Genomic DNA, 27,429 nt, shown 5'->3' with positions numbered 1-27,429 from the left:
AGAATTTGCAGAAGCTTAGAAAAGGGGATAGATAGCATCAGGATATGGATTTTGGCTTTAGCTGTTAGTTCGAGAGAGCAGCAGAGAATCAAAGTGGAAATATTGTATATAAAATTGGAAATGTGGTATTGGTGGCTGAGAGATAGTCAGGGCTGGATTATGGATTGGGGAGTCTTTCAGACAGAGGTGAGACTGAAAGCCAAGGCAGTGGGTAAATTTTCTGAGAAACAAGATAAAATAGGAAGCTAAGAAATGAGTAGTGGGTATATCCACCAACTAGGTATCCATTTGGAAATACCTGGCAGGTAAGAAGAATACTCAGTTAAAAATTATGGTAGTCTTGATTTTGTGAATATTCTTTTACAGAGCAAATTATCTTTAGTACTAAAACAAATTTTAAAATAATTTATGCCTTCATAAAACAGTGTAATCATTGCCTTAAAAATTCTTTAAAAATATTTTAATTTATTAAAAAATATTTTTCCAAGTGAGGCTCAAGTAAGAGGATAAATGATTCTTATTTTCACTATGTATGCATTTTCTTTGATTAGGGTATTTTGTAAATTTTTTTGTCCTGTTACACACCTGCCTTCTGACACTTTGCTTTGAATGTTGTTTAATATTTTTGGTGTCCATTTGCTGTGTGTGCTTCATATTGACTTGATAAATAGGCACCATACTTGCACATTGAATTTGAAAATCCATAGGCAAGTTAGAAGACATGGGAATTGTGATGGTAGAAGTTGTGATGAAAGCTATTTAATCCAAACTAACTATTAGCAATGAAAACTTGAATATTTTAAATATTGTTGTTTAGAATTACCAGACCCTCAATAATTTTAATTTTTTCCACAGAGAGAATTAGGACTAACACAGGAAATAAATGACCTTGTAAAAAGGAAGATTGCAAAAGATGAAGAAAATGCTTTCCTAAGGAATGAATTTAGTACCTTGCAGAAGAAATTTAAAGATAAAAGTCAAGAACTTAAGGTGTGTTAACTTGTGCTTAGTTTTTATAGACCATTGCTTTAAAGTCCTGCTTTAAGCTTTGTCAGACTTTGTGGCACAGAATGTGACAGCCTTGGAGAAAAAAATTGCCTTAGGCTTTACTGTATCATACAGTTTTCTCCTATGCAAAAACTCTGAGAAAGATGCTTTAAAGCTAAGACTCTAAGCTTTATAACTTTCAGATAAATAGTTAATGATGGAAATGGAGCTAAGAAAGTAGGAGTGTGAATATGTGGCTTCTTGTAATTAGATTCTGATGGGACTGACATTATTAATTGATAAAAACCAGGTCTGGGAGGATATGTCTGTGTGGGTCTCAAAAATAGCTGGGGACATCATCAAAGGCAGCTTGATCAATTAATGGGCTCTTTGCAAATGTGTACTCATCAAAGCTGTCATCCAGTGAAAAAATATGACCCATCCACCTGCATGAAAAGAGGCCAATAAAAGTACACAGGTGACCTTGGCCATCAAATATAGAAGAAGCTGCTGTGAGGATAAAACTGCACAATTTATATTTGCTGATTAGTTCTCACCTTTCTTTCTTCCTCTTTTTTTTTTTTTTTTTTGTTTATCGGCCCTTGTGGTACTGTTCTACAGGACACCAAGGAGTGTGTACAGAGTAAGGAAGAGCAAAACAGACTGGTTATAAAAAATCTGGAGGAGGAAAATAAGAAATTAAGTACACGCTGCGCTGACCTGCTAAATGACCTGGAGAAATTGAGGAAGCAGGAAGAACATTGGAGAAAAGAAAAATATACTGTTGATGCAAAAATAAAGGTATGCGGTGAGAATGGAATCCAGGCTACTAATTTGAACCTAACTTCATATAGGAAGTTTACTTCAAGTTATTTTCTTTAAATAACAAGTTATGTATTCAAACTTACCAGTGGGACTAGAATTAATTTATATTCCTTCACTTAAGACCCACAGCTTTTAAAAAATTGATGTTGCAAAGCAGGAAACTGACTTCAAATAGTTATTCTAAAATGTAATCATTAAAAAATAAAGGACATTGCATTTTGAAATAAAACATGATTTAAAAATATATGTTTAGAGCATGGGTTTTGAGTTTTTTGAATTACAGCTTAAATTTGTAATATTGTTAGAATTTATTGCAGTCTAGTATTAAGATCATATTTTCCAGGTCCTTTAAAAGTTAAGATGTCAATAAATGGAAAACATTTTTAAAATATTCAACTATAGTTCTCTCTTTTGCTTAAGAGGACCTTTTTCATAGTAAAGTTTTATTTATATATGTGATTTAGAATCTATGTTTACAATATTTTTACATCCCATTTGGTCAGTAGTTTTTTTAAATAGTGTGTTTTTGTGGCCTTCTGTTGTCCTGAAAATGGCTTTATTCATTTTATTTTAATTAATTTAAAGTTTTTCTTTCACCAGAGATTTTGTTGAAAATGACAGAAACAAATTTTAGTGCTAATGAATATGGCAGTCCCATTATATAGAAACACATAAAAAAACATTTAAGTAGGAATCTAAATTGATTTGAAAAGAAGTAAAACTGTCTCTGCAATTGATATGAAAATTGATTTTCCTGTATGGAGGAAATCCCAAAGAATTCACAACAGAAAAGTAATGGGGGTACCCCATCAACATGCAAAAATCACTTGTGTTTCTATACACCAGTAATAACCAATCTGAAAGGAAATAAAGAATACAGTTTTTGCAACAATAGAATCTACAAGAATACACCATCTAGGAGTAAATTTAACCGAGCATGTGAATGATTTCTTTTCTGTAAACTATAAAACATTGCTGAAAAAAATTAAAGGAGACCTAAATAAATGGGAAAACATCCCATATTCATGGATTGGAAGAGATAATATGGTTAAGATGTCAGGATCACCCACAGCAATCTAAATATTCAATTCGATTGTGACTAAAATACCAGCAGCCATTTTCTTTTTTCAAAAATGAAAAAGAACCAGTTATCAAATTCATGTGCACTTGCTAGAGGCCCTGAATAGCCAGAATAGTCTTGAAATAGAAGAAAAAAATTAGAGGATTCAGATCACTAATAGATATCAAAGTTTACAGCAAACCTAAAGTAATCAAGATACTGTGGTACTGGCATAAGGGGAGACAGTAGACCAATGGAATAGAATTAAGAGTCCAGAAATACAACCACAGATTTATGACCCATTGATTTTCAGCAAGGATGCCAGGTGTACTCAAGGGGAGAAAATAGTCCTTTATATATATTATACTGGGAAGACTGGATATCCACAACCAAAAGAATGAAATAGGACTCCTACCTCACATCATATACAAAAATTACCTCATGATGAAACAAAAACCAAAATATATGAGCTATGATCATAAAACTGTTAAAAGAAGTCATAGGGGAAAATCCTTAGGAGCCTAGATTTGGTAATATATTCTTTGATATGAGATCAAAAGCACCAACCACAAGAAAAGGAAAAAATAGATGAATAGAAGGAAAAATAGATAATTTTGTTGAAGTCAACAACTGGAATCCTTTAAAAGGGGGAACATTTTGGAGTTGCTTCAGAGCTGACAGGGAGACCTTTGGAGGTGCAGAAAGAAAACGCCCCTAGGAAACTTGTTTAAAACCAGATGCCATAGGACCAGCAGATGCCAGCCACGTGCCTTTCCAGCTGACAGAGGTGTTGTAGATGCCATTAGCCTTTCTTAAGTCAAGGTATTTCCTCTGATGCCTTAGTTTGGACATCTTTATGGCCTTAGAACTGTAAACTGTAAACTTAGTAAATCCCCTTCATAAAAGCCAACTCATTTCTTGTATATTGCATTCTGACAGCATTAACTAAAACAACCTAGTAATGAAACATCTGAAGAAGAAATTAAGAAAAAAATTCCATTATAATATCAATAAAATAAGTCAAATATCTAGGAATAAATTTAACCAAGCATGCAAAAGACATATATGAAAAACTACAAAATATTGTTGAAAGAAATTAAAGATTATTAAATAAATGGAAGTTTTTTGTGTGTTCATGATTAGAAAATAATATATTGTAAGGTATTGATACTGCCCAAAGCAATTTACAGATTCAGTGCAATCCCAGTTGTGGTGGTTTGGAGCTATGTACTTCGGAAAAATATGTTCTTAAACAATTCCTGTGAATGTGAACTCTTATAAATAGGATCTTCTGGTGAGGTTACTTCAGATAAGTTGTGGCCCAGGATGAGTCTTAATTCTATTACTGGAAGTCTTATAGGGAAGGAATAAAGCCACAGAGGGCACATCCAAAAGCCAAAAATAAAGAGAACCAGAAGAGAAGGGAGAGGCCCATAGAGACTGTCATGTGATAGAGGAGTCTAGGACCAAGGATCACCAGCATCCAGCCCCAGAATGCCAGTCTTTGAACAGAAAGCATCATCTTCCTGATGCCTTGATTTGGAATTCTCCTATCCTCAAAACTCATGAGCCTAAATTCTTATTGCTTAAGCCAGCCCATTGCATGGTATTTGCTTTAGCAACAAGGAAACTGTAAAACACCAGTCAGAACTCCACAGCTTTTTTATTTTGCAGAAATGAAAAAGGCATTCATCGAATTCATATGGAAGGATAAATGTCCCTGAATAGCTAAAACTATTTTGAATAGGGAAAACAAAGTTGGCAGACACACACTTCCAGATTTTAAAATGTTTTACAAGGCCCAGTAATCTAAACCATGTACATGGAATATCTTTCTATTTATTTAGGTCTGTAATTTTGTTCAGCAATGTTTTATTGCTTTCAGAGTAGAAGTCTTTCACATTCTTATTTAAATTTACTATAGTTATTTTATTCTTTTAGATGTTATTTTAAATATAATTACTTTCTTGATGTCCTTTTGATCATTGCTGATATATAAAAACACAAGTGATTTTTGTGCATTAATGGGGTACTCTTCTACTTTGAGGAATTTGTTTATTAGTTCTAGTAGTTTAATTGTGGAATCTTTGGTAATTTCTGCATATAGGACCAGGCTATCTGCAAATAGAGGTAGTTTTCCTTCTTCATTTCCAATTTGTATGACTTACTTTTTCTTGCCTAACTGCCCTGGCTGGTGCATCGAGCACATTTTGAGATTAATGTGATGATTGTAGTAATCCATGTCTTACTCCTTAATTTTCTGTCTTTCAGTATTTAATATAATGTTATCTGTAAGCTTTATGTATATGCCCTTCTTTATTATTTTGAAGATACTGTCTTCCACTCCTACTTTTCTGAGTGTTTTTTTAATCATTTAAGTGTGTCAGATTTGTCAAATGTCTTTTTTACATCAATTGAGACTTTCATGTGAGTTTCTTTTCATTCATTTTATTTCTGAGCATATTACCTTGATTTATTTTCTTATGATGAACCTCCCTTGCATTCCTGTGATTAATTCCACTTGATCATGGTATACTACTCTTTTAATATTCTGTTGGATTTTTTTCCCAGTAGGTTTTGAGAATTTTTACATCTATATTCCTAAGCGATGCTGCATTATATAGTTTTTCCTTTGGTATATGTATCTGCCTTTTATTTCAAAATAATGCTGGCATCATAGAATGGTTTAGGAAGTGTTCCTCCCTCTTATGTTTTTTTGGAAGTGTTTGAGAAGGATTGGTATCAGTTGTTCCTTCAATATTTGATAGAATTTGCCCTGATACCAAGTGGTCCTGGACTTTTCTTTGTTGGGAGGTTTTTGATTATCATTCAGTCTTTTTTCATAGTTCCATTGGTTGTTTTTTTTTTCCCTTTCTGGAATCAGTTAGGTAATTTAAATGTTTCTGGGAATTTGTCCATTTCATCTAGATTATCTCATTTGTTGGAAAATGATCATTTCTTATATATACTCATAAATCTTTTTACTTCTGTGAGATTGATATTAATATTCCCAATTTCAGGTTTGGCTTTAGTTTTTTACATCTTATCTCTTTTTTCTTTGCAAGTCCAGGTAACAGTTCATCAATTTTATTGACATTTTCAAATAATCAGGTTTTAGTTTAATTGATTCTCTATTACTTTTCTATTTTCTATTTCATTTATCTCTACTATAACATGTATTCTTTCTTTCCTTCTCCTTACTTTGGGTGCGTATACTCTTCTTTTTCTCATTCCTCAAGGTGTAATGTTAGGCTATTGGTTTGAGATCTTCTTTCTAAAATTTGATGTGTACCACTCTAAATTCCTCCCCTGAGAACTTTCTCTGCTACATATTATAAGTTCTGATATTTTGTGTTTTAATTTTCATTTGTCTTATAATATGTTCTAATTTCCCTTATTATTTCTTCTTTGACTCATTTGTTGTTGAAAACAATGTTTAATTTCTATGTATTTGTGAATTTCCTAGGTTTACTTCTGTTTTTTATTTCTAGATTCATTCTTTGGTGGCCTGAGAAGTTAGTTGTACGACCTCAATATTTTAAAATTTATTGGCAGTAATTTTGTGATCTAACATGTGGTCTGTTCTGGACAATGAACTATGTGTATTTGAGAACCATGTGTACTCTGCTGCTGTTGGTTGGGGTTGTTACATCTGGTATTGGTTTATAATGTTATTCAAGTACTCTGCTTTCTCACTGATCTTCTATCTAGTTATTTTATCCTTTATTAACAGTGGTGTTTTGACATCTCTAGCTGTTAACTGTGGTGAAGTCTGTTCCTTCCTTCAGTTCTGAGAATGTTTTCTTCAGTTTTTTTGCATCTATTATTTGCTACATTTATGTTTATAATTGCTATATCTGCTTAATAAATTGGCCCTCTTATTAATATATTATTTCCTTCTTTGTCTCTTTTAATAGTTTTTGTCTTAATTTTTAAGTATTTTTAGAGCCACCCCAGCTTTCTTTTGTTTACTAGCAAATGAGGAATGTTTTTTCCTCATTTCACTTTAACTTATTTGTGTTTTTGGAATTGAGGTATGACTCTTTTAAACAGTGTATGGTTGGGGCATGCTTTTTTCTCCCTTCTGCCAATCTCTCCTTTATTGGCATGTTCATTCCTTTTGCAATTATTGTTACTATTGACAAGATTGGATTCAGAACTGCCATTTTGTTATTTACATTTTATATGTGTATCTATGTCTATGTCTTTTTTGTTCTTTTCTTCCATTGCTGCCTCCTTTTTCATTAGATGTTTTCTGGTTCACCATTTTAATTCTCTTGTCTTTTCTTTTATTACAGATTTTTTTTTTTTGGCTTTTAAAAGGGAGAATTTATTCAGTTGCAAGTGTATAAGCAAGTCTATAAAAATGCCCAAATTAAGACAACAACAAGAGGTTCCATTCACTCAAGAAAAGCCGATGAAGTTCAGGACCTTTTTCAACAGGAAAGGCACATGGAAAGCATGGTGACATCTGCTAGCTTCCTCTTCAGGCTTCTTGCTTCATAAAGCTCCCCTAGGGGTGTTTCTTCATCACCAAAAGCCTCTGACTACTCTCGCTGGGTCACTTTCTCCAAAATGTTTCCTCCAGGAAACTAATCATAACCCAGTTGGAATGCGTGGAGTCACATCTCCCTCTAATCAAAGATTAATATCCACAATTGGGTGAGTTACATCCCCATGGAGATAATCTACTCAAGTTTCCAACCTATAGTACTGAATGGGGACTGAAAGAAATGATTGCTCCCAAAAGATTGAATCATATTAAACTGTGGCTTTTCTAGGGTGCATAATCCTTTCAAACCAGCACATTGCACCCTCTGGACCCTAAAATAGATGCATTTTTTCCATACACAAAATATATCCATTCTATCACAATATCAGAAATACTTAAACAATTTCAGTAACAATACAAATAGAATACAGGTGAAAAAGAGTACACAGTCTCATTAAAGTCAGATACAGGCATGGTCTGTTCTAAGGCAAAACTCTCTTCTGGCTCCGGACCTGTAAAACTCAGAACAAGTTATTTGCTGCCAGTATACAAAGGGGGAACAGTGATAGGGTGCGTGTTTCCATTTCCATATGGGGAAATTGGAAGGACACAGGGATCACTGAACCCAAGCCATTTCAAAAACCTGTAAGACAAAGTTCATTAGATTTCAATATCTGAGAGTCATTTATCTTTGGGGCTTTAGAAAGTGGCAGTCCCACCCTTTCCAAGGGCATATACAGCAGTTGGCCTTGCTCTGAATGCAAATTTGAGGATCATTGGGGAAACCACCTTTTTCTCTGATCTATCCTCTCCAAATATTGGGGCCATGCTTGGGCTCTCTGCCACCACTCAGGGCAAATGCTCAACCCCTCCATGGGATGGCAACCAGGTTCTGCGCAATCCACAAGGAACGTGCTCCACCTTCTCCAAGGCCTGAGTCAGCTCAACTCTCCCACTACAAGGAGGTGGAAGGCCCACCCTCTGCCTTCTGAGCAAATTCACCCTCTCTAAGGGCTTGGGTGGGTCTACTCTCCTGGCCCACGGTATCTTTTTTTTTTTATCCTGGAGGTTATTCTTTTTTTTTTTTTAATTAATTAAATAAAAAATAGAAATTAACACAACAGTTAGAAATCATTCCATTCTACATATGCAATCAGTAATTCTTAACATCATCACATAGATGCATGATCATCATTTCTTAGTACATTTGCATCGATTTAGGAAAAGAACTAGCAAAACAACAGAAAAAGATATAGAATGTTAATATAGAGAAAAAAATAAAAATAATAATAATAAAAAAAGAAAAAAGACACAAACAAACAAAAAACAAAACTATAGCTCAGATGCAGCTTCATTCAGTGTTTTAACATAATTACATTACAATTAGGTATTATTGTGCTGTCCATTTTTGAGTATCTAGTCCTGTTGCACAGTCTGTATCCCTTCAGCTCCAATTACCCATTATCTTACCCTGTTTCTTACTCCTGCTGGTCTCTGTTACCAATGACATATTCCAAGTTTATTCTCGAATGTCGGTTCACATCAATGGGACCATACAGTATTTGTCCTTTAGTTTTTGGCTAGACTCACTCAGCATAATGTTCTCTAGGTCCATCCATGTTATTACATGCTTCATAAGTTTATTCTGTCTTAAAGCTGCATAATATTCCATTGTATGCATATACCACAGTTTGTTTAGCCACTCGTCTGTTGATGGACATTTTGGCTGTTTCCATCTCTTTGCAATTGTAAATAACACTGCTATAAACATTGGTGTGCAAATGTCCGTTTGTGTCTTTGCCCTTAAGTCCTTTGAGTAGATACCTAGCAATGGTATTGCTGGGTCGTATGGCAATTCTATATTCAGTTTTTTGAGGAACCGCCAAACTGCCTTCCACAGTGGTTGCACCGTTTGACATTCCCACCAACAGTGGATAAGTGTACCTCTTTCTCTGCATCCTCTCCAGCACTTGTCATTTTCTGTTTTGTTGATAATGGCCATTCTGGTGGGTGTGAGATGATATCTCATTGTGGTTTTGATTTGCATTTCTCTAATGGCCAGGGACATTGAGCATCTCTTCTTGTGCCTTTTGGCCATTTGTATTTCCTCTTCTGAGAAGTGTCTGTTCAAGTCTTTTTCCCATTTTGTAATTGGGTTGGCTGTCTTTTGGTTGTTAAGTTGAACAATCTCTTTATAAATTCTGAATACTAAACCTTTATCTGATATGTCATTTCCAAATATTGTCTCCCATTGTGTGGGCTGTCTTTCTACTTTCTTGATGAAGTTCTTTGATGCACAAAAGTATTACAGATTTTTAAAGTTATTTTCTTAGTGTTTGCTCTGGGTATATAAGTAACATCTTAATTTTAAAAAGTCTAGTTTGGATTAATACCAGCTTAATTTTGTTGGTACATTAAAGCCTTTCTCCTGTAAACCTTTGTTTCCCTCCTACTCCTTATGCTGTTATTTGCACAGCTTTCATCTTTAATACATTTTGTGCTCATCAACACACATTTATAATTATTGCTTTATGCAATTATTTTTTAAAGCCTGGCAAAAAGATTTACATGTAAGATACATTTATGCTTTTATAAAATTACCTGTGTAGCTACTTTTATGGTGCTCTTTATTTCTTCATATGTGTTTGAGTTACTATCTAGTGAAGTTTCATTTTAACTTGAATCACTCCTTTTAGCTTTTCTTATAAAGTAGGTCTAGTGATAATGAACTCCTTCAAGATTTGCTTATCTAGGAATATCATCATTTCTCAAGCCCTGCTGGTTGAATTTGCTTCTAAGTGTTTTATTAGTATGGATGCTGTTATTAATGGAATTTGTTTCTTAATTTCCTTTTCTGATTGTTTATTATTGGCTATAAATACAACTGACTTTTTTTTTTTTTTTTTTACTATTTTGTTGCCGCCCTCTTTCTCCTTTGCTCTACAACTGATTTCTGAGTACCAATTTTATATCATGCTGAATATCTGAATTCATTTGACTCCAAGGGAAGGATATAATATTTGTTGTCAACAGGATATCAACTATGTCCACTTGAAGAGTTTGTTTTTGTCTGTATCATTAGTTATTTATTCATTCTAGTTTAAGGAAATCAACAGATAATTGGTGCTGTGGTCTCCCTTGGAACCCTTCACAGTTCTTTAGAGGATTGTATTCTAAGGCTCAATATAGCTAGATTAGGTTAATCCTGTCCCTTAAACTCCAAAGTGAAGGTTATGATTCTAAACTCTTTCAAGTGAAAAGACATCATTTGTCTTAATTAAATGTAGTTTCTGCTACTGAAATACAGAAAAAATCTTACAAGAGATAGTCACCTAAATATCCTCTCAGATGTAGAGGTTGTTAATGATGAGGAGGACTGACAATTCTGTCAATCATCATAGAGTCATAGAAACAAAATGTCAAATTTAAAAAATGCTTCAAAAGCCAAGGAAGTGGGTGCTTTATTTAGATTGTTTCTATAGGGAATACCCCGATAGGAGTATCTCTCAAAATTTGGGGAATTAAAGTGGTTCTTTTAAGGGAAAGAAACAAAAGCACCATAGCATCCACTACCAGTTTGTTGAGTTTGGTTAGTCAAGTATTAGAATCTTGCGGGAAGGAGTCATTTTTCTTTCTCATTTAGTCTGTTTTAGTCCATTGCGGATTTATTGACTCAGAGAAAGTATAATGGGAAAAGATATGCTCAAGTCCTAATCTCCAGTACTGTGGGTATGAATTCATTTGTAAATAGCTTTGTTGAAGATCTTTTTTAAGTGAGGTAAAATTGAATCAGGATGAATCTTAATCCGATATGACTGAAGTCCTTATAAACAATAAGAGTGAAGAGGAGACGGATGGCCATGTGAGGGGGGCATATATTAGTTATGGATTGCTGGCTAGCAACCACCAGAATGCTATAAATCTCAGTGAAAGTCTGACCTGCAGAAACATGGATTTAGACTTCTAGCTTTCAAAACTCAGACACAGTAAATTCCTTTTGTAATTTTTATAGCATTCCTTGAAAGCTAGCACAGGGGGAATTTAGAGGAAGTGGGTTAGTCTCTTATTACCTGGAAGCGATGGGATATATGTTGGTATGAGGTCAGAGGAAAAAAAAAAAATTACTGATCACATTTGACAAAGATTTACTCAATACACACTATGTGACTGGCAGTACATAGTGACTAAGAAACAATAGTTTAATTCATCCGTGTTTTCATGGCATTTATATTCTATATTCTTATATTCTATATGCTTATATTCTGTCAATATTTTCTTCAGTTTTTTTTTGCATCTATTGTTTGGTGCATTTATGCTTATAATTGTCATAGGATATACAATAAACAGATAGGCAACTTAAAAATTAGGTATGTGACATGGTGAAAATTGCTACGAAGAGAAAATTGGAAAGAAGGATAGGGTATGTTTGGCCTAGGTCAGGTGGATTTCTTTTTGATCGGGGTAGTACCAGTACCATATATTGAATAACCTAGTCTTTCCTCAAAGGTCTTTAAGGGTACTTCCAATCTGGATTTTATTTTGTGTTTCTGTGGTCTACTATTTGCTTATCCCTATTCCAGGACCACATTTTTCAATTTTTAAAGCTTGTTAAAAATTTTTATATCTGATTGGAAGAGTTCCTGTCATTTGTTCTTTTTCTTCAAAATAGTCTTGGTTATATGTGGCTTATTGCTCCTTATTAATTTTAGCACCAGCTTACTAAGATCGATAAAAATCATTACAGTATTTATTATAACTGCATTGTATTTGTAGATAAATTTGGAAAGAATTGGGGCACGTGAACATAGCATCTCTCTTTAGGTTGTATTTAATATTTTTCAGTAAGGTCATAGAATTATCTTGCATGCTGCTTTTAAGATTGTTTTCTAGTTAATTTGTGTTTCTTGTTGCTATTGTAAATGTTTATGTAGAAAAATAGTTGAGTTATTTTTTTTATTCTGCAGTCATGCTAAATCTATTTAGTTCTAATGTTTGTATTTTCTTTGTGAGGAATCAGATGACATCCAATAACAAGAGTGTACTTTTTTCCTTAGCAATATTTGTATCTTCAATTTTGTTTTTCTTTCTATTATATTGGCTAACATCCCCAGGACATCCTTTATTAAAACAATGCTAGTGGGTATCTTCAATTTGTTACTGATATTTTAGGAATATTTCACCATAAATTGTGATGTTTCTTAATGTTTTTGATGTAACTATTATCAATTAAGAAATTTATACCATTTACATGTATTGTTGGTAGCTTTCTTTTTGATCATCATGAAAAGGTGTTGTAGGAATTTTTTCCCCTGTAACCTTTTATTTTGGTGAATTATGTTAGTACATTTTCTAATGTTAAACCATCCTTGCATTTCTAGAACTCAAATAATCTCAATAATAAAATCTTTTCTTCAACACTAATAGCTTATTTGTGATTTTTGCATCTATGTTCTTAAGTGAGCTTGCCGTAAAATTTTTCCTTCAACTCCTGCCCTTTTCTGATTTGGATAAAAGGTCATGTAAATTTCATAAAATGAGTTGGGAGCACTCTGTATTTTTCTTTCCTCTATAACATTTTTCAGTAGGGCTCTGGTTGTTCGTTTCTTAAGATTTTCACAGACCTTTCTCATAAACCTTTAGAATCTAGCAGGGTCTTGTTGTGAATAGATTTTAAATACCTGGCTCAAATTATTGGTATTTGTTAAATTTGTTTATCTTTTTGAAATTTTCTATTTCTTTTTCTGCTTCTTTTGGAATTTTTAAATTTTGAATGAGTAATATAATCACATGCTTCATATCAAACATTATACAGTGGATAATGGTGAAAAATTTCACTTTGATTCTCTCTACTCCTAGGACCAAGGGGCCTTCCTTCAGAGAGGAGGTATATTTTTATCTTCTGGCAAGTACCTTGGGAAGATGCTTTTTATGGGGCTACTGTAGGCCAGGACCCAGATTTGGGATTCCCTGCCTCCCCAAAAATGAAAATCCAGGTTGGAATTCTACACGAGATCTGCCTTTAAGACCACATGAATTCAGGGATAGCTTTCTCCTTTCTTTTCTTCTGTTTTTTACTTAGTAGTACTGATAGTTTTGTCATTTATTCTTTATTGTGTTTAAAAAAATGTTTTGTCTAGGTTTTAAAGCTTATTGGAAAGCTTGTTCTAACTTATTCTAGTATTTTCTAATGATATAAAAACATCTACTCTACCTGTCTGAAGTAGACATCTGAGTTTCTGTTCTCAAACTCATGCCTTCTCTAGCATGTCTTGTTATGGTTTATTGTACTACTTTTCACCTATTTGCTTGGGCCACATCCCTAGGGAGACCTTTAAAGGACTTTTTCTCTGCTATTCCATAGATAATTTATCAACATGTCCTGTGATTTCTGCTTTTACAATATATCCCAAATCTGAGTATTCAGTGTGGTACTCTTTTTACCACCTCTTCTGATGTTACTTGTCAAGCCACTATCAGGCCTTATTTGGATTTTTGTAGTAACTTTTTAGTTTGGCTCCCAATTCTATTCTTGCTACCAACTGTCATTTTCCACTTGGCATCCTTGTTTTTCTGTATTTGTTTCATAATATTTACCTATTTTAGGATGTTAAATATATTTATTTTAAAGTCATTTTCAGATGTTCCTAATATTTGCATTTTACTAGGATGTATTTGTCTCCTTATAATTCATGTCATTGACTCTCTTGTTGAGAGAGGTTCATTTTGAGTTGGAATGTTTTCTTGGTTCCTTCCCCTACTCTAATGTGCATGTGTCTCTGTTAAGCAGTTTTGAGGTCTTTGGCTTTCTTGCATTCCCTAGTCTGGAAATAAGCCTTTTAGTAATCTGATTGGCGACTCTTGTCCCTTGCTGATATTTGGTATGTTAGTTTGAATACTTGAGGCAGTGGGCAGCTTTGCCAATATTTTAATCTTTAAAATATCACTCTGGTAAATGGGGTGGGAAGCTTGGTGAGAATCGTTTTGTAATGTTTGACATAAAGCCTAGTCCCTACTTTTGAAATAGTGAATGCATAGTTTTTGTGATCATTTAATTTTCTATGAAAAAAATTAAACTAATTTTATAATCTATTTTTAGGTAATATATGTTTAAACAATATAATATCAATTTTTTCTTTTCTTTTTTTTTGCTCGGGCAGGCACTGGGACTTGAACCCCAGTCTCCGGCATGGCAGATGAGAATTCTGCCTGCTGAGCCACCGTGGTCCACCCTATAGTATCAATTTTGTAAATTGTTTTAGAAAGAAAAAAAATTTAGAGAATGGTCAGTAGGAAATGGCTAACTTTGAAGAACTTCAGGTGAAATTTCACCAATATCAGGAGAACTCAGTAAATGATTTGAGTCTGAAACCTTGAAAGTTGAAGATAAGTTTGTAATACTGTCTTATTTTTTCCTGACTGAATCAGTGTTTGTGTTTAAAGTAGAGGAAATGGAAATAATGATATATCTGTTTTTCATTGCACAATAATTTATTGTATTTTTTATTTTAATAATTTTATTGTAAAAACTTAACATACAAACATTCCACACATGGTGTACAATCAGTGGTTCACAGTATCATCACATAGTTATGTATTCATCACCATAATCATTTTTTTGAACACTTGCATCACTCCAGCAAAAGAAATAAAAAAAGAAAGAGAAAACCCATACATACCATGTCTTTTACCTCACCCTCTCATTGACCACTAGTATTTCAATCTACTCAATTTATTTGAAGCTATTGTTAATGAACTATAATTTTAATAAAACATTCTATACAGATTTTCAAGTCAGTTTCTAACATTTCATGCTAGGAAGCCATAATCCTTTTTTTAAAATATTTTTTTCAGAAATAATCTATGCCTTGTATAAAAGTTATTGTTCACACTAATTTTTAAAAATTAAATGAGAACATCTATTTAAAACACAGCAAGTTTTTTCTGTCATCCTGTAGAATAGTTAAATTTAACAGACACTTTTTATTACATTGATATTTATTATGTTTGATTGTGATATGTGTTCCAATTTTAGACCTTTGAAGACAGTTTAATTGAAGCAAGAAAAGAAATTGAAGTATCACAGAGTAAATATAATGCCCTGTCATTACAGTTGAATAATAAACAGACTGAACTTATACAGAAGGATATGGATATTACCCTGGTCAGGTAAGTGTATTCAATTTTTAGTTTAACATTGTAAGAATTTCATTAGTTATTCAGAATGGTACCATTTGTGTTTATTATAAAGACTCCAAAATAATGGTACGTTTTCTGCTGCTACATATATTTGTGCATTGGAAATACTAAGAATTATATATACCAGTGTGGGAACAGTTACTCAGTAGAATCAGGAGTATTGATAGGATTGGGGAGCATGGTCAAAAAAGTGCCCTTGTGTTTCAATATTTAACAAAGATCGTGCATTCTTTTGTTGTTTACTTCCAAAATTCCTAATCATGTGTTCCATAATATTCATTATTGTTATAAGGTCTATAGAAACTCAGAAACACAATTTTGACTTTTTGTTTTATTTTATAGTTTCATTTGTGAAATATTATTTATATATCAACAAAGTTTTATAGTACTCAGTTTTTGAAGAAATGAGCACAATGCTCTTGTATTTTTAAGTGTTTTGAAAGACTTTTAAACTACTTGTTAATTTATTTTATAATTATCAGAAAATAGTTTTTTTTTTTTTTTTTTTTTAACATGGGCAGGCACCGGGAAACGAACCTGGGTCCTTGGGCTTGGCAGGCAAGCATTCTTACCTGCTGAGCCACTGTGGCCCACCCAGAAAATAGTTTTAAAGAGAATAAAGCAGGACAGAATGTTTGCTTTGTTAACAGATTAATATATGTTTATTTTTTGGTGGCATCAGAGGATGGGATAGAAAGTGTGCTTATAGAGGTTATGATTTACTTTGTGGGATTGATTTTAATCAATTTAATTAAAAAACTCTCAGTGTAATATGGCGGCAGTCAACTGCCATTTTGGTGCACATTGATAGAGTTCTCTTTTGGTAAAACTTGGTTGTGAATTATATTTCACTTTAGTGGGTATGGATATGGGAGTCTATTTAGTATTATATGGAGGCACTTTTCCCATTGGGTAAAATATAGTTTTGCAAATTTAAATATGCCACTGTGAATTTAATTTTGGATAAGAGACCAGTCTAGTTTGCTAGATGCTGGAATGCAATATGCCAAAAACAGAATGGCTTTTAAAAAGGGGAATTTAATAAGTTGCTAGTTTACAGTTCTAAAGCTGAGACAATGTCCCAATTAAAGCAAGTCTATAGAAATGTCCAATCAGAGGTATCCAGGGAAAGACACCTTGGTTCAGGAAGGCCAATGAAGTTCAGGGTTTCTCTCTTATCTGAGAAGGCGCATGGTGAGCACAGTCACGGTTTCTCCCTCAGTTGGAAGAGCACATGGCGGGCACATGGCGAACACAGCGTCATCTGCTAGCTTTCTCTCATGGCTTCCTGTTTCATGAAGCTCCCCAGGAGGCGTCTTTCTTCTTCATCTCCAAAGCGCTGGCTGATGGACTCTAGATTTCATGGTGCTGCAGCATTCTCTGCTCTCTGAATCTCCCATTTCCCAAAATGTTTCCTCTTTTATAGGACTTCAGAAACTAATCAAGACCCACCCAAATGGGTGGAGACATACATCACCTAATCCAGCTTAACAACCACTCTTGATTGGGTTACATCTCCAGGGAGAAGATCTAATTACAGATTCAAACATACGTTATTGAATAGGGATTATTCTGCATTACCAAATGGGGTTTTGATTAAAACATGGCTTTTCTAGGGTCCATACATCGTTTCAAACCAGCACAGAGACTTTTTAACTTCATTGAAGCTCACAAAATTAAAATAAACTAGAATTTTATCAGATTCATTGTATCACAATTAGGGAAACTTCTTAAGGTGCTGAAGATGAGTATAAATTTTATAGGTGATAGATTTATTGGTTATTAATTGGTGGTATTATTTTTTAAGCCAAAGCCCACAGAGCAATTCTAGATAAGAATAGAATCTTAGATTTAGAAAAAGACAGTACCATTCCTGGACCAGAAGGGCAAGGAAAGGAGCTATTTCCGAACTTCAGTGAAAAGTATAAACCTGAGAGGGAGGCTGCCTAATGAAAGCAGTGGCTTTAAATAGAGGAATATAGTCACTGCCAAACTGTGATTCAACAGATAGGGGGCCAGGGAAATTAATATGCAGATTTCTTTTCTTTTTATGCTCTTGTCTCCTACCACAGTTCAAATTCAGTCAGATTCAGAGGACAAGGACAAGGAAAGGTAATTGTTACTTTCCTATAGGCTGGCCTCTCAGGGAACAGAGTAGGTAGAGATGATGATGAATGGTTAAGAGAATATATATACATTCTCCCTTATTGCTCTTTTTTTAAAGCTTTCCTGGGTATTATTGCTTATTAATTTTTCTGTCTTAATTCTTGATTGGTATTTTTATTAGAACATCAAATTTACAGGGAATCCTAAGGACAATTGATATCCATGTCCTGTCTTCCTGTTCCACAGTGTCGTAGTATGGAGTCCCATTCCATTTATTTACCTTGGTGTCCTTTTTAAGTGTTTTAAGTTGTTCCTCTTATAAGTTTTGGACATTTTTTGTTATATTTGCTCCCAGCTATTTCATGTTTAGTTTGTTGCTGTTTTAAATGAGACCTTTCCTTTCATATTGGTTCCAACTGATTTTCTCTCTCTCTCACTTATCGTTTTTACTGTACATGTTTTAATGTGCTGTAATCTGTATATAAAGTGTTAACAATTACTCTGTTTTTGATTTGGATTGGGTTTTTTACTTTTTTCTGGTAATCTTTTTCCTGAATTCTAATTGCTCTGAAATTAATATTTCTGTTCCTGCCTTATTTCTGTTTACATTTGTATAACTAATAGCAATGTAATTATTTTTATATAAATGATATATGTGAACTATAAAAATATACATGCAGAAAAGACAAGTAGTAAGAAGACAGAGGGGGAAATAAACCTTACATTAAAAATACTACTCTAGGGTACGAGGGTGGTTCAGTGGTAGAATTCTTGCCTGCTGTACGGAAGACCCAGATTCTATTCCTGGCCCATGCACTTGTCAAAACAAAAAAGAAACCAGCAAAGACAAACCAAAATTCACCAAATGGAATACTCATATGGAAAAAGAATAAAATGTGACCATGCCATACAGCTTACAAAAATACAAAAATACTATTCCAGAGAAATAAAAGCCATTAAAATTTGGTGGGGTTCATTCCAGATTTCTTTCAGTTGATATTTATAGATTCTATACTAAGTAGACAGAAATGTTTAGATAAAAGGGACTAGATTGTACATGCTCTCTTTTTTGTTTTTTTATCTTTTATTGATATATATTATATATTCACATACCATGTAATCATCCAAAGTTGTACATGCTCTTTTAATAATAACTTTTTTTGATGTAATGGAAAATAAGACTGTGAAAGAAAAATAAGTGAAAATTAGGGAATTATTAAATCTCAGACAATTATTATTTTCCTATAAGAAACATTAACTGTTAATCTCTGTGAAGTGAACAAGGAAATGGCATGAAAAACTTTGAAAGTTAATGTCATTATGATTTTGTTCCTTACTACCTTTAGCTGGTTTTGATACCCTGCTGTAAATACTTTCGAAATTAGGGCATATAGTCAACTTTTTAAAATACTCTTCAATTTGCATTTCAGGAATTATAACATTTATCTTCTCTTGTGTAATCACAATGCCCGTAGATTTTTCGGTTCAGTTCTATATTTACATTGCTTCAGAACTCATCACTAAACTATTTGTTCTTAATGTGTTCATTCCTCTGCTATTTAAGTTATCCTGTAAGCTCATTTTTACTGAGGTCTTCCCTGTTGCTGGAGAATGCTTTCTCCATTGACATCAGATATCCATGTGACTTATTTTGGGCAGTGGAATGAGAGTGAAAGTAATATATGCTGTCTGGGCACACTTTTTGAAAGAATCATTGCTTGGTCTGCCTTTGCTCTTTACCCTCTGCTAAGGAGAGTGGCATATTCCCAATACCGTTTGCTGCTCCAGTTTTTTCTTAAAATAGAGGACAGACACATGTAATGTGAGCAAGAAATAAACGTTTAGTTTCTGTAAGCCACTGAGATTGTTAGCTGCAGAAAAACCTAGAGGAACTATCTAAAACTCTGTCTGCTTTGTTATCAAATTAAGGATCTACGGGGTAATCCTTATTTGTCCCATGGTCCATTCCTTCTGCTAGATAGCACTGCTTTAAGTGAAAGACTATTGGATTTATCTGTTAAAAATATAGTGTTTTCTACAGAACTTAACATCGTTCCTGAGATGGGAGGAAGCATTGGTTCTCAGCACTCTCTTTTAACATAGCCCAGACTTCCCTTTGATTTTTTCTTTACTTTTTCCTTCCTTTCAGGTTTGAACCTAGCAGAATTAATTTTATCTTCTATAGCATTAATTTTGCTCATCACTGCTCTCACTATGTATTTAAATACTATTATTGCATTTCTCTTTTTTTATGCGTTATAGTTTTCATTTCATCTATTAAACAACTGTCTTTTCTCAGTTACTCTAGAAAACAGAGACTGAGTTAGGGATTAAATACTGATTTTTTACTTGGGAGATACAATTCCAGTGCAAAGTGAATGAGGGAAAAAGAATCTGAGGCAAGGAAAGATGAAAAGTAATTCAAAATGATGCATAATAATTATGTCAGCTTATGCCTTGTGATTTGTTATGAAGAGACAAAACACATGTACTAAATTAGCTACCCATGTTGATCCTGCACAGGCTGTAAGAGAAACCAGACCCCAGAGCAATTCATGAGATGGAAGAAGAAGAAAATGTATCTGGCTGATTTTCTCAGGTCTTTTGTCTTACATTGGTCAAAGTTAACTGCTCATACCATGCCCTATGTTGACCTTTTTATACTAGTCTGGAAGTGGTACAAGGAGACAAAGACTGCAGCTAATTGGCCTCAGGTGATGGAGTCACATGAGCTGTATAGATTTGGTAGGCTGTAATGTATATTTTTTAGATGATAGTGTGGGGAGGTAAAGATAAAGAAAAGAAACATTACTTAAATATTGTAATTTTATGCTTTCATTCCACTAACTGATTGTTACCAGGAAGCTAGTGTGAGATAAGAGACATGAGTCTCCTTTACTTAGTTTTTATCCTCCAAGTGCCTCTCTTGGTATGTGTATCTCTCAGTTCTTAAGTATAGTTCTTATGATTGAAGATACATATAGTTTGTTCAGAATGGTTCTTAAATTCAAGCCACCTACTAATTTTGGGTCTCACATTATTAGATAGCAAATTCTTCTAACATTGGAGGAAAAGTTAAACGGCTATATTTTACAGGGTATGGCAGGGTGGTATGTTTTATCTTCATATATCTCCCTTCTAAATGCAGCATTTACCTACTTCTTCTGTCTAGTATATGCTATACTATACTGTGCTGGTTTGAAAGGAAGTATGCCCCCTAGAAAAGCCATGTTTTAATCAAAATCCCATTTCATAAAGGTAGAATAATCCTTATTCAATACTGTATGTTTGAAACTGTAATCAGATCATCTCCCTGAATGATGTGATTTAGTCAAGAGTGGTTGTTAAACTGGATTAGGTGACAACATGTCTCCACCCATTTGGGTGGGTCTTGATTGGTTTACTGGAGTGCTATAAAAGAGGAAACATTTGGAGATGAGATTGAGAGAGAGCAGAGCAGAATAACATAGTCACGAAGCAGAGAGTCCATGAGCCAGTGAGCTTTGGCGATGAAGAAGGAAAATGCCTCCTGGGGAGCTTCATGAAACCAGAAGCCAGGAGAGAAAGCTAGCAGATGATGTGGTGTTTTCCATATATCCTTCCAGCTTAGAGAGATGCCCTGACTGTGTTTGCCATGTGTCTTCTCAGCTGAGAGAGAAAACCTGAACTTCATTGACCTTCTTGAACCAAGGTATACTTTCCCTGGATGCCTTTGATTGAGCATTTCTATAGACTTGTCTAATTGGGACATCTCCTCAGCCTTAGAACTATAAACTAGCAACTCATTAAATTCCCCCTTTTAAAAGCCATTCCATTTCTGGTATATTACATTCCGACAGCTAACAAACTAGAACATATACTCGGATAGAATTTTCTCCTACATTTATTGCCTATCTTCTTTGATATTTTTTCCCATATTATTCATTAAAAATGGCAGTACCCAGTGTGGTAGTTTGGATTTTTTTTGGTATGCTGTATGGCAGGGTCACATTTCATTCTTTTTCCATGTGAGTTTCCCATTATCGCAGCACCATTTGTTGAATTTTTGTTTGTTGTTTGTTTTGCTTGTTTGTTTTTTGGAAAGTGCATGGGCTGGGAATCAAACCTGGTCTCCCACATGGCAGGCGAGAATTCTACCACTGAACTACCCTTGCGCCCCCTAATAAGAAATCTGTGTGGTAGTTTGAATTATGTACCCCAACACATACATGTTGTTCATCTTAATCTGCATCCCTTTGGATGTGAACTCACTGTAAATAGGACCTTTGGAAGATGTTATTTTTAGGTGAGGCAAACTTTACCAGGGAATCCCTTAATCTAAGTTACTGGAGACTTTATAGAAAGAACCCAAAAGCCACAGCAGCAAGAAAGGAAAGGACACTTGCCATGTGACAGGAGGTAGAAACACAAGTCAAGTAACCTCAAGAACTGCCAACAGCAAGCACCAGAAAACTAGTCTTCAGTTCTGAAAGCATGCCTTACCAATATCTTGATTAGGGACTTCTTGTAGTTAGCCTCACAACTGTGAGCCAACCCTCTGTGTGGTATTTGTGATAGTTCTGGCAAGGTAGACAGTTAGCATGCTATTACCATCTGTCTCTTCTCCCTTCCTTTGCTGAGTATTACATTTCCTGGAGACATTGTGGCATTATTAGTTTTCTTTTCCCCTCTCTCCCATGTTTTGGACTTTAATTTGTGAAATATTGAGGTTTTAAATGGTTAATAGAAGGATGGTATGAGGATTAAGTTCATCTGTCAGTGTAGCCTACTTATGGTATCCAGTTTGGTCAGGTAAACACTGGGCTGATTGTTACTGTGAGGATATCTCAGGGGCCTAATTAATTAGAAAGTTGATTTCATCTATGGCTGATTGTATCTGCAATCAACAGAGGAGATTGCCTTCAACAGTGAGAGAAGTCTTTTCCAATCAGTTGAAGGCTTTGAAAGGAGAAGTGATGATTTCAGCAGTCAGAAGAGAATTTCCATCTCTACTTCAGTCAGCCAGCTTCTCCTGGAGATATCATTGAAAACCTTCATGGAAGTTCTCAGCTTGTGGCTTTCCCTGTGAAATTTGGACTTGCACAACCTATAGTTATGTGAAACAATTTTTATAAAAATCTCTTAATATTTGCAGATCTTTCCTGTCAGATCTATTTTCCAAAAGAACCCTGACTGATACAGCCTTGGTACTAGGAGTGGTTCTTGTAAAACAGAATCTTAAGAATGAGATTTTTGAATTGGTACTGAGGTTTTTGGAATTGATTCTCTAATCTGATTAGATTCAGAGGCATTAATGACTGTATTTCCAATGATCAAGATGGCACTGATGATCCATGGTGAGCTGGCAATAGAAATATGCAAAATATCACCACTGGATATGGCTATCCATTTGAGATGGATATATCAAATGCATATAAGAGGGAAGGATCTGGGTTAGAGTGTTTTTGATACCTCAGCAGAGTTTTATGGAGTTAAAAGGCATAATACTATTGGCTGGTTGTTCCTGAATATGCTGGATACAGTTATAAAAGAAAGAGATGAGCTCAGGGCTTCAATTCTCAACGTAAGTGCCACATGAAGGGCATGACGTTTCTGTGTGTGCCATGAAAGAAAATCTTATTTCATGTAGCTACAGACTTGAGATTTCTGAAAACCAGACCCAGAGTCTCATTGTATGAATGGCTGAATAATATAAACTAAATTCTCACACTTGCAGGGTGTCATGGTTAGGGACATGTGTCAACTTGGCCAAGTTGTGGTACCTGTTTATCTGATTGGGCAAGTGCTGGCCTGTCTGTTGCAATGAGGACATTTCGTAGGATTAGGTCATGAGCACGTCAGCTGCATCCACAGCTGATTCCATTTGTAATCAGCCAAAGGGGAATGTCTTCTGCAATTAGTGATGCTAAATCTAATCACGGAAGCCTTTTAAGGAGGACTCAGAGGAGACAGGCCCCATTCCTGCTCCGGCTGGTGAGCCTTTCCTGTGGAGTTCATCCAGGCCATCCATCAGAGTCGTCGGCTTCACAGCCTGCCCTGTGGATTTTGGACTCTGCGTTCCTGCGGTCACGTGAGACACTTTTATAAATTTTATATTTGCAAGTGTTCCCTGTTGATTCTGTTTCTCTAGAGAACCCTAACTAATACACAGGGTATATACTGTTAAAGTAAGGGTATTGCTTTCGAAAAGGAATGGAATCCTAAAAATTGGGATGGAGGATTATGAATTGGTAATGATGGGGATGCAGACATTGAAACCCTAGCTGATCTTTGCCAGACAAATCTGTAATGGTCTCCCTGAGGAACCAGCTTCCCAACCTGTATACTTCCCTGAGGAATCTGTCATTCAACCTGGACCTGAAGAGGATAATCCTGCTATGCCTGATAAACCTGTAACTACTTCTCCTGAGCTAACAGCCCTCACTCCTCTGTCTGAAGAGATTAATCCTGTTTCACATGAAACTACCGTGGAATGCCCTAGGTAGTTGGCTTACAAGACACTTCTAATTCTTCTCATAACCCACCCCCACCCCCTGAAGTTGAAATACCAACAGGCTCCAGAAGGTGAGGTACTTATATGACCCTTTAGAAAATGCTCTATACTCCAGAAGAACTGCAGTTTACATAGAGATCAGAAAGGGCATATGTGTGGGAATAGATATTAAGGGTGTAGGATAGTGGTGGAAGGAAACAGAGACTCTGGATTCAGTGTTATAGCCTGAGGGGTTAGAAAGGACTCTGATAATTTGTTTGGGTGGTTGGCTGAAACAGCAACCACAAAGTGGCCTGGATTATCTGAGATAGGAAGTGCTTTGGTATAATGTCGATGAAGAGATCAAAGGCTTAGAGAGATTAGAATGTTAGAGTAGATTTATCATGTAGGACTTGCTCACCCACCCCAGGAATGTTCAGAGTACACTCCTTTTAGCAGGACTGTGAGGAATAAATTTGGGAGTAACTCCATCATTCTGAAAGAGCTCTGTAGTTGCTCTTCATTGTAGGTCAGATATTACATTGGGAATTGCTGTCAGTGAACTTAGATCCTTAATCACAATGGGGATAATGATCCTGGGTTGGCAGAAGCCAAGTGGCAACACCTATTTGCCAAAGCAATATGGGCATGGCTACCACAATGGACAGCCTACTCAAAGCAGTAATCAAAATGGTCTGACACACAGACATGTGGTATTGACTAGTAGATCATGGGGTACCTAAAAATAAAATAGATGGGAAGTCTTATAAATTCTCACTTGATCTATATAAGCAGAATAAATCTTGATCAAGTGAACAAAAGTGTAATTTGAATAAAAAACATGGAGTCATGGCACCTTAATTAGTTTCCATACTTGAGACAGTTTACAGACCTATAGCTTCTTTTATTATTTTTTTTTTTATGGTATTGTCCCTTCTTTTTTTTTTTTTTCTTTTTTTTTATTAATTAAAAAATTAACTAACACAACATTTAGAAATCATTCCATTCTACATATGCAATCAGTAATTCTTAATATCATCACATAGATGTATGATCATCATTTCTTAGTACATATGCATCGATTTAGAAAAAGAATGGCAAGACAACAGAAAAAGAAATAAAATGATAATATAGAGAAAAAATAAAAATAAAAATAAAAAATATATAAGAAAAAAAAACAACTATAGCTCAGATGCAGCTTCATTCAGTGTTTTAACATAATTACATTACAATTAGGTAGTATTGTGCTGTCCTTTTTTTTTTTTTAGAAATCATACCATTCTACATATGCAATCAGTAATTCTTAACATCATCACATAGATGCATGATCATCGTTTCTTAGTACATTCGCATCGGTTTAGAAGAACTAGCAATATAACCGAAAAAGATACAAAATGTTAATATAGAGAAAAAAATAAAAGTAATAATAGTAAGAACAAAACAAAACAAAAACCTATAGCTCGGATGCAGCTTCATTCAGTGTTTTAACATGATTACTTTACAATTAGGTATTATTGTGCTGTCCATTTTTGAGTTTTTGTATCTAGTCCTATTGCACAGTCTGTATCCCATCAGCCCCAATTACCCATTATCTTACCCTGTTTCTAACTCCTGCTGAACTCTGTTACCAATGACATATTCCAAGTTTATTCTCGAGTGTTGATTCACATCATTGGGACCATACAGTATTTGTCTTTTAGTTTTTGGCTAGACTCACTCAGCATAATGTTCTCTAGGTCCATCCATGTCATTACATGCTTCATAAGTTTATCCTGCCTTAAAGCTGCATAATATTCCATCGTATGTATATACCACAGTTTGTTTAGCCACTCGTCTGTTGATGGACATTTTAGCTGTTTCCATCTCTTTGCAATTGTAAATAACGCTGCTATAAACATTGGTGTGCAAATGTCCGTTGGAGTTTTTGCCCTTAATTCCCTTGAGTAGATTCCCAGCAATGGTATTGCTAGGTCGTATGGCAATTCTATATTCAGCTTTTTGAGGAACCGCCAAACTGCCTTCCACAGTGGTTGCACCGTTTGACATTCCCACCAACAGTGGATAAGTGTGCCTCTTTCTCCACATCCTCTCCAGCACTTGTCATTTTCTGTTTTGTTGATAATGACCATTCTGGTGGGTGTGAGATGATATCTCATTGTGGTTTTGATTTGCATTTCTCTAATGGCCAGGGACATTGAGCATCTCTTCATGTGCCTTTTGGCCATTTGTATTTCCTCCTCTGAGAGGTGTCTATTCAAGTCTTTTTCCCATTTTGTAATTGGGTTGGCTGTCTTTTTGTTCTTGAGTTGAACAATCTCATTATAAATTCTGGATACTAGACCTTTATCTGATATGTCGTTTCCAAATATTGATTCCCATTGTGTAGGCTGTCTTTCTACTTTCTTGATGAAGTTCTTTGATGCACAAAAGTGTTTAATTTTGAGGAGTTCCCATTTATTTATTTCCTTCTTCAGTGCTCTTGCTTTAGGTTTAAGGTCCATAAAACTGCCTCCAATTGTAAGATTCGTAAGATATCTCCCTATTTTCCTCTAACTGTTTTATGGTCTTAGACCTAATGTTTAGATCTTTGATCCATTTTGAGTTAACTTTTGTGTAGGGTGTGAGATATGGGTCTTCTTTCATTCTTTTGCATATGAATATCCAGTTCTCTAGGCACCATTTATTGAAGAGACTGTTCTGTCCCAGGTGAGTTGGCTTGACTGCCTTATCAAAGATCAAATGTCCATAGATGAGAGGGTCTATATCTGAGTACTCTATTCGATTCCATTGGTCGATATATCTATCTTTATGCCAATACCATGCTGTTTTGACCACTGTGGCTTCATAATATGCCTTAAAGTCAGGCAGCATGAGACCTCCAGCTTCGTTTTTTTTCCTCAAGATGTTTTTAGCAATTCGGGGCACCCTGCCCTTCCAGATAAATTTGCTTATTGGTTTTTCTATTTCTGAAAAATAAGTTGTTGGGATTTTGATTGGTATTGCATTGAATCTGTAAATCAATTTAGGTAGGATTGACATCTTAACTATATTTAGTCTTCCAATCCATGAACATGATATGCCCTTCCATCTATTTAGGTCTTCTGTGATTTCTTTTAGCAGTTTTTTGTAGTTTTCTTTATATAGGTTTTTTGTCTCTTTAGTTAAATTTATTCCTAGGTATTTTATTCTTTTAGTTGCAATTGTAAATGGGATTCGTTTCTTGATTTCCCCCTCCGCTTGTTCATTGCTAGTGTATAGAAATGCTACAGATTTTTGAATGTTGATCTTGTA

At 34.8% G+C, this 27,429-nt stretch overlaps 1 protein-coding gene across 9 annotated transcripts in view; it reads left to right on the top strand.

The window, feature by feature from the left end:
- Positions 1–27,429, top strand: part of CNTLN (centlein) — a 417,071-nt gene that overhangs the window by 159,731 nt on the left and 229,911 nt on the right. For all 9 annotated transcript variants that reach the window (XM_077148088.1, XM_077148087.1, XM_077148091.1 and 6 more), the window contains 3 exons: positions 856–990; positions 1,609–1,788; positions 15,397–15,530. In XM_077148088.1, the coding sequence (XP_077004203.1) occupies positions 856–990; positions 1,609–1,788; positions 15,397–15,530 (449 nt within the window). The remainder of the gene's footprint in view (positions 1–855; positions 991–1,608; positions 1,789–15,396; positions 15,531–27,429) is intronic.

The sequence above is a fragment of the Tamandua tetradactyla genome, chromosome 2, assembly GCF_023851605.1.
Source record: "Tamandua tetradactyla isolate mTamTet1 chromosome 2, mTamTet1.pri, whole genome shotgun sequence".
In the NCBI taxonomy this organism is placed as follows: Eukaryota; Metazoa; Chordata; class Mammalia; order Pilosa; family Myrmecophagidae; genus Tamandua; species Tamandua tetradactyla.
This window is presented reverse-complemented; position numbering and strand designations above follow the sequence as displayed.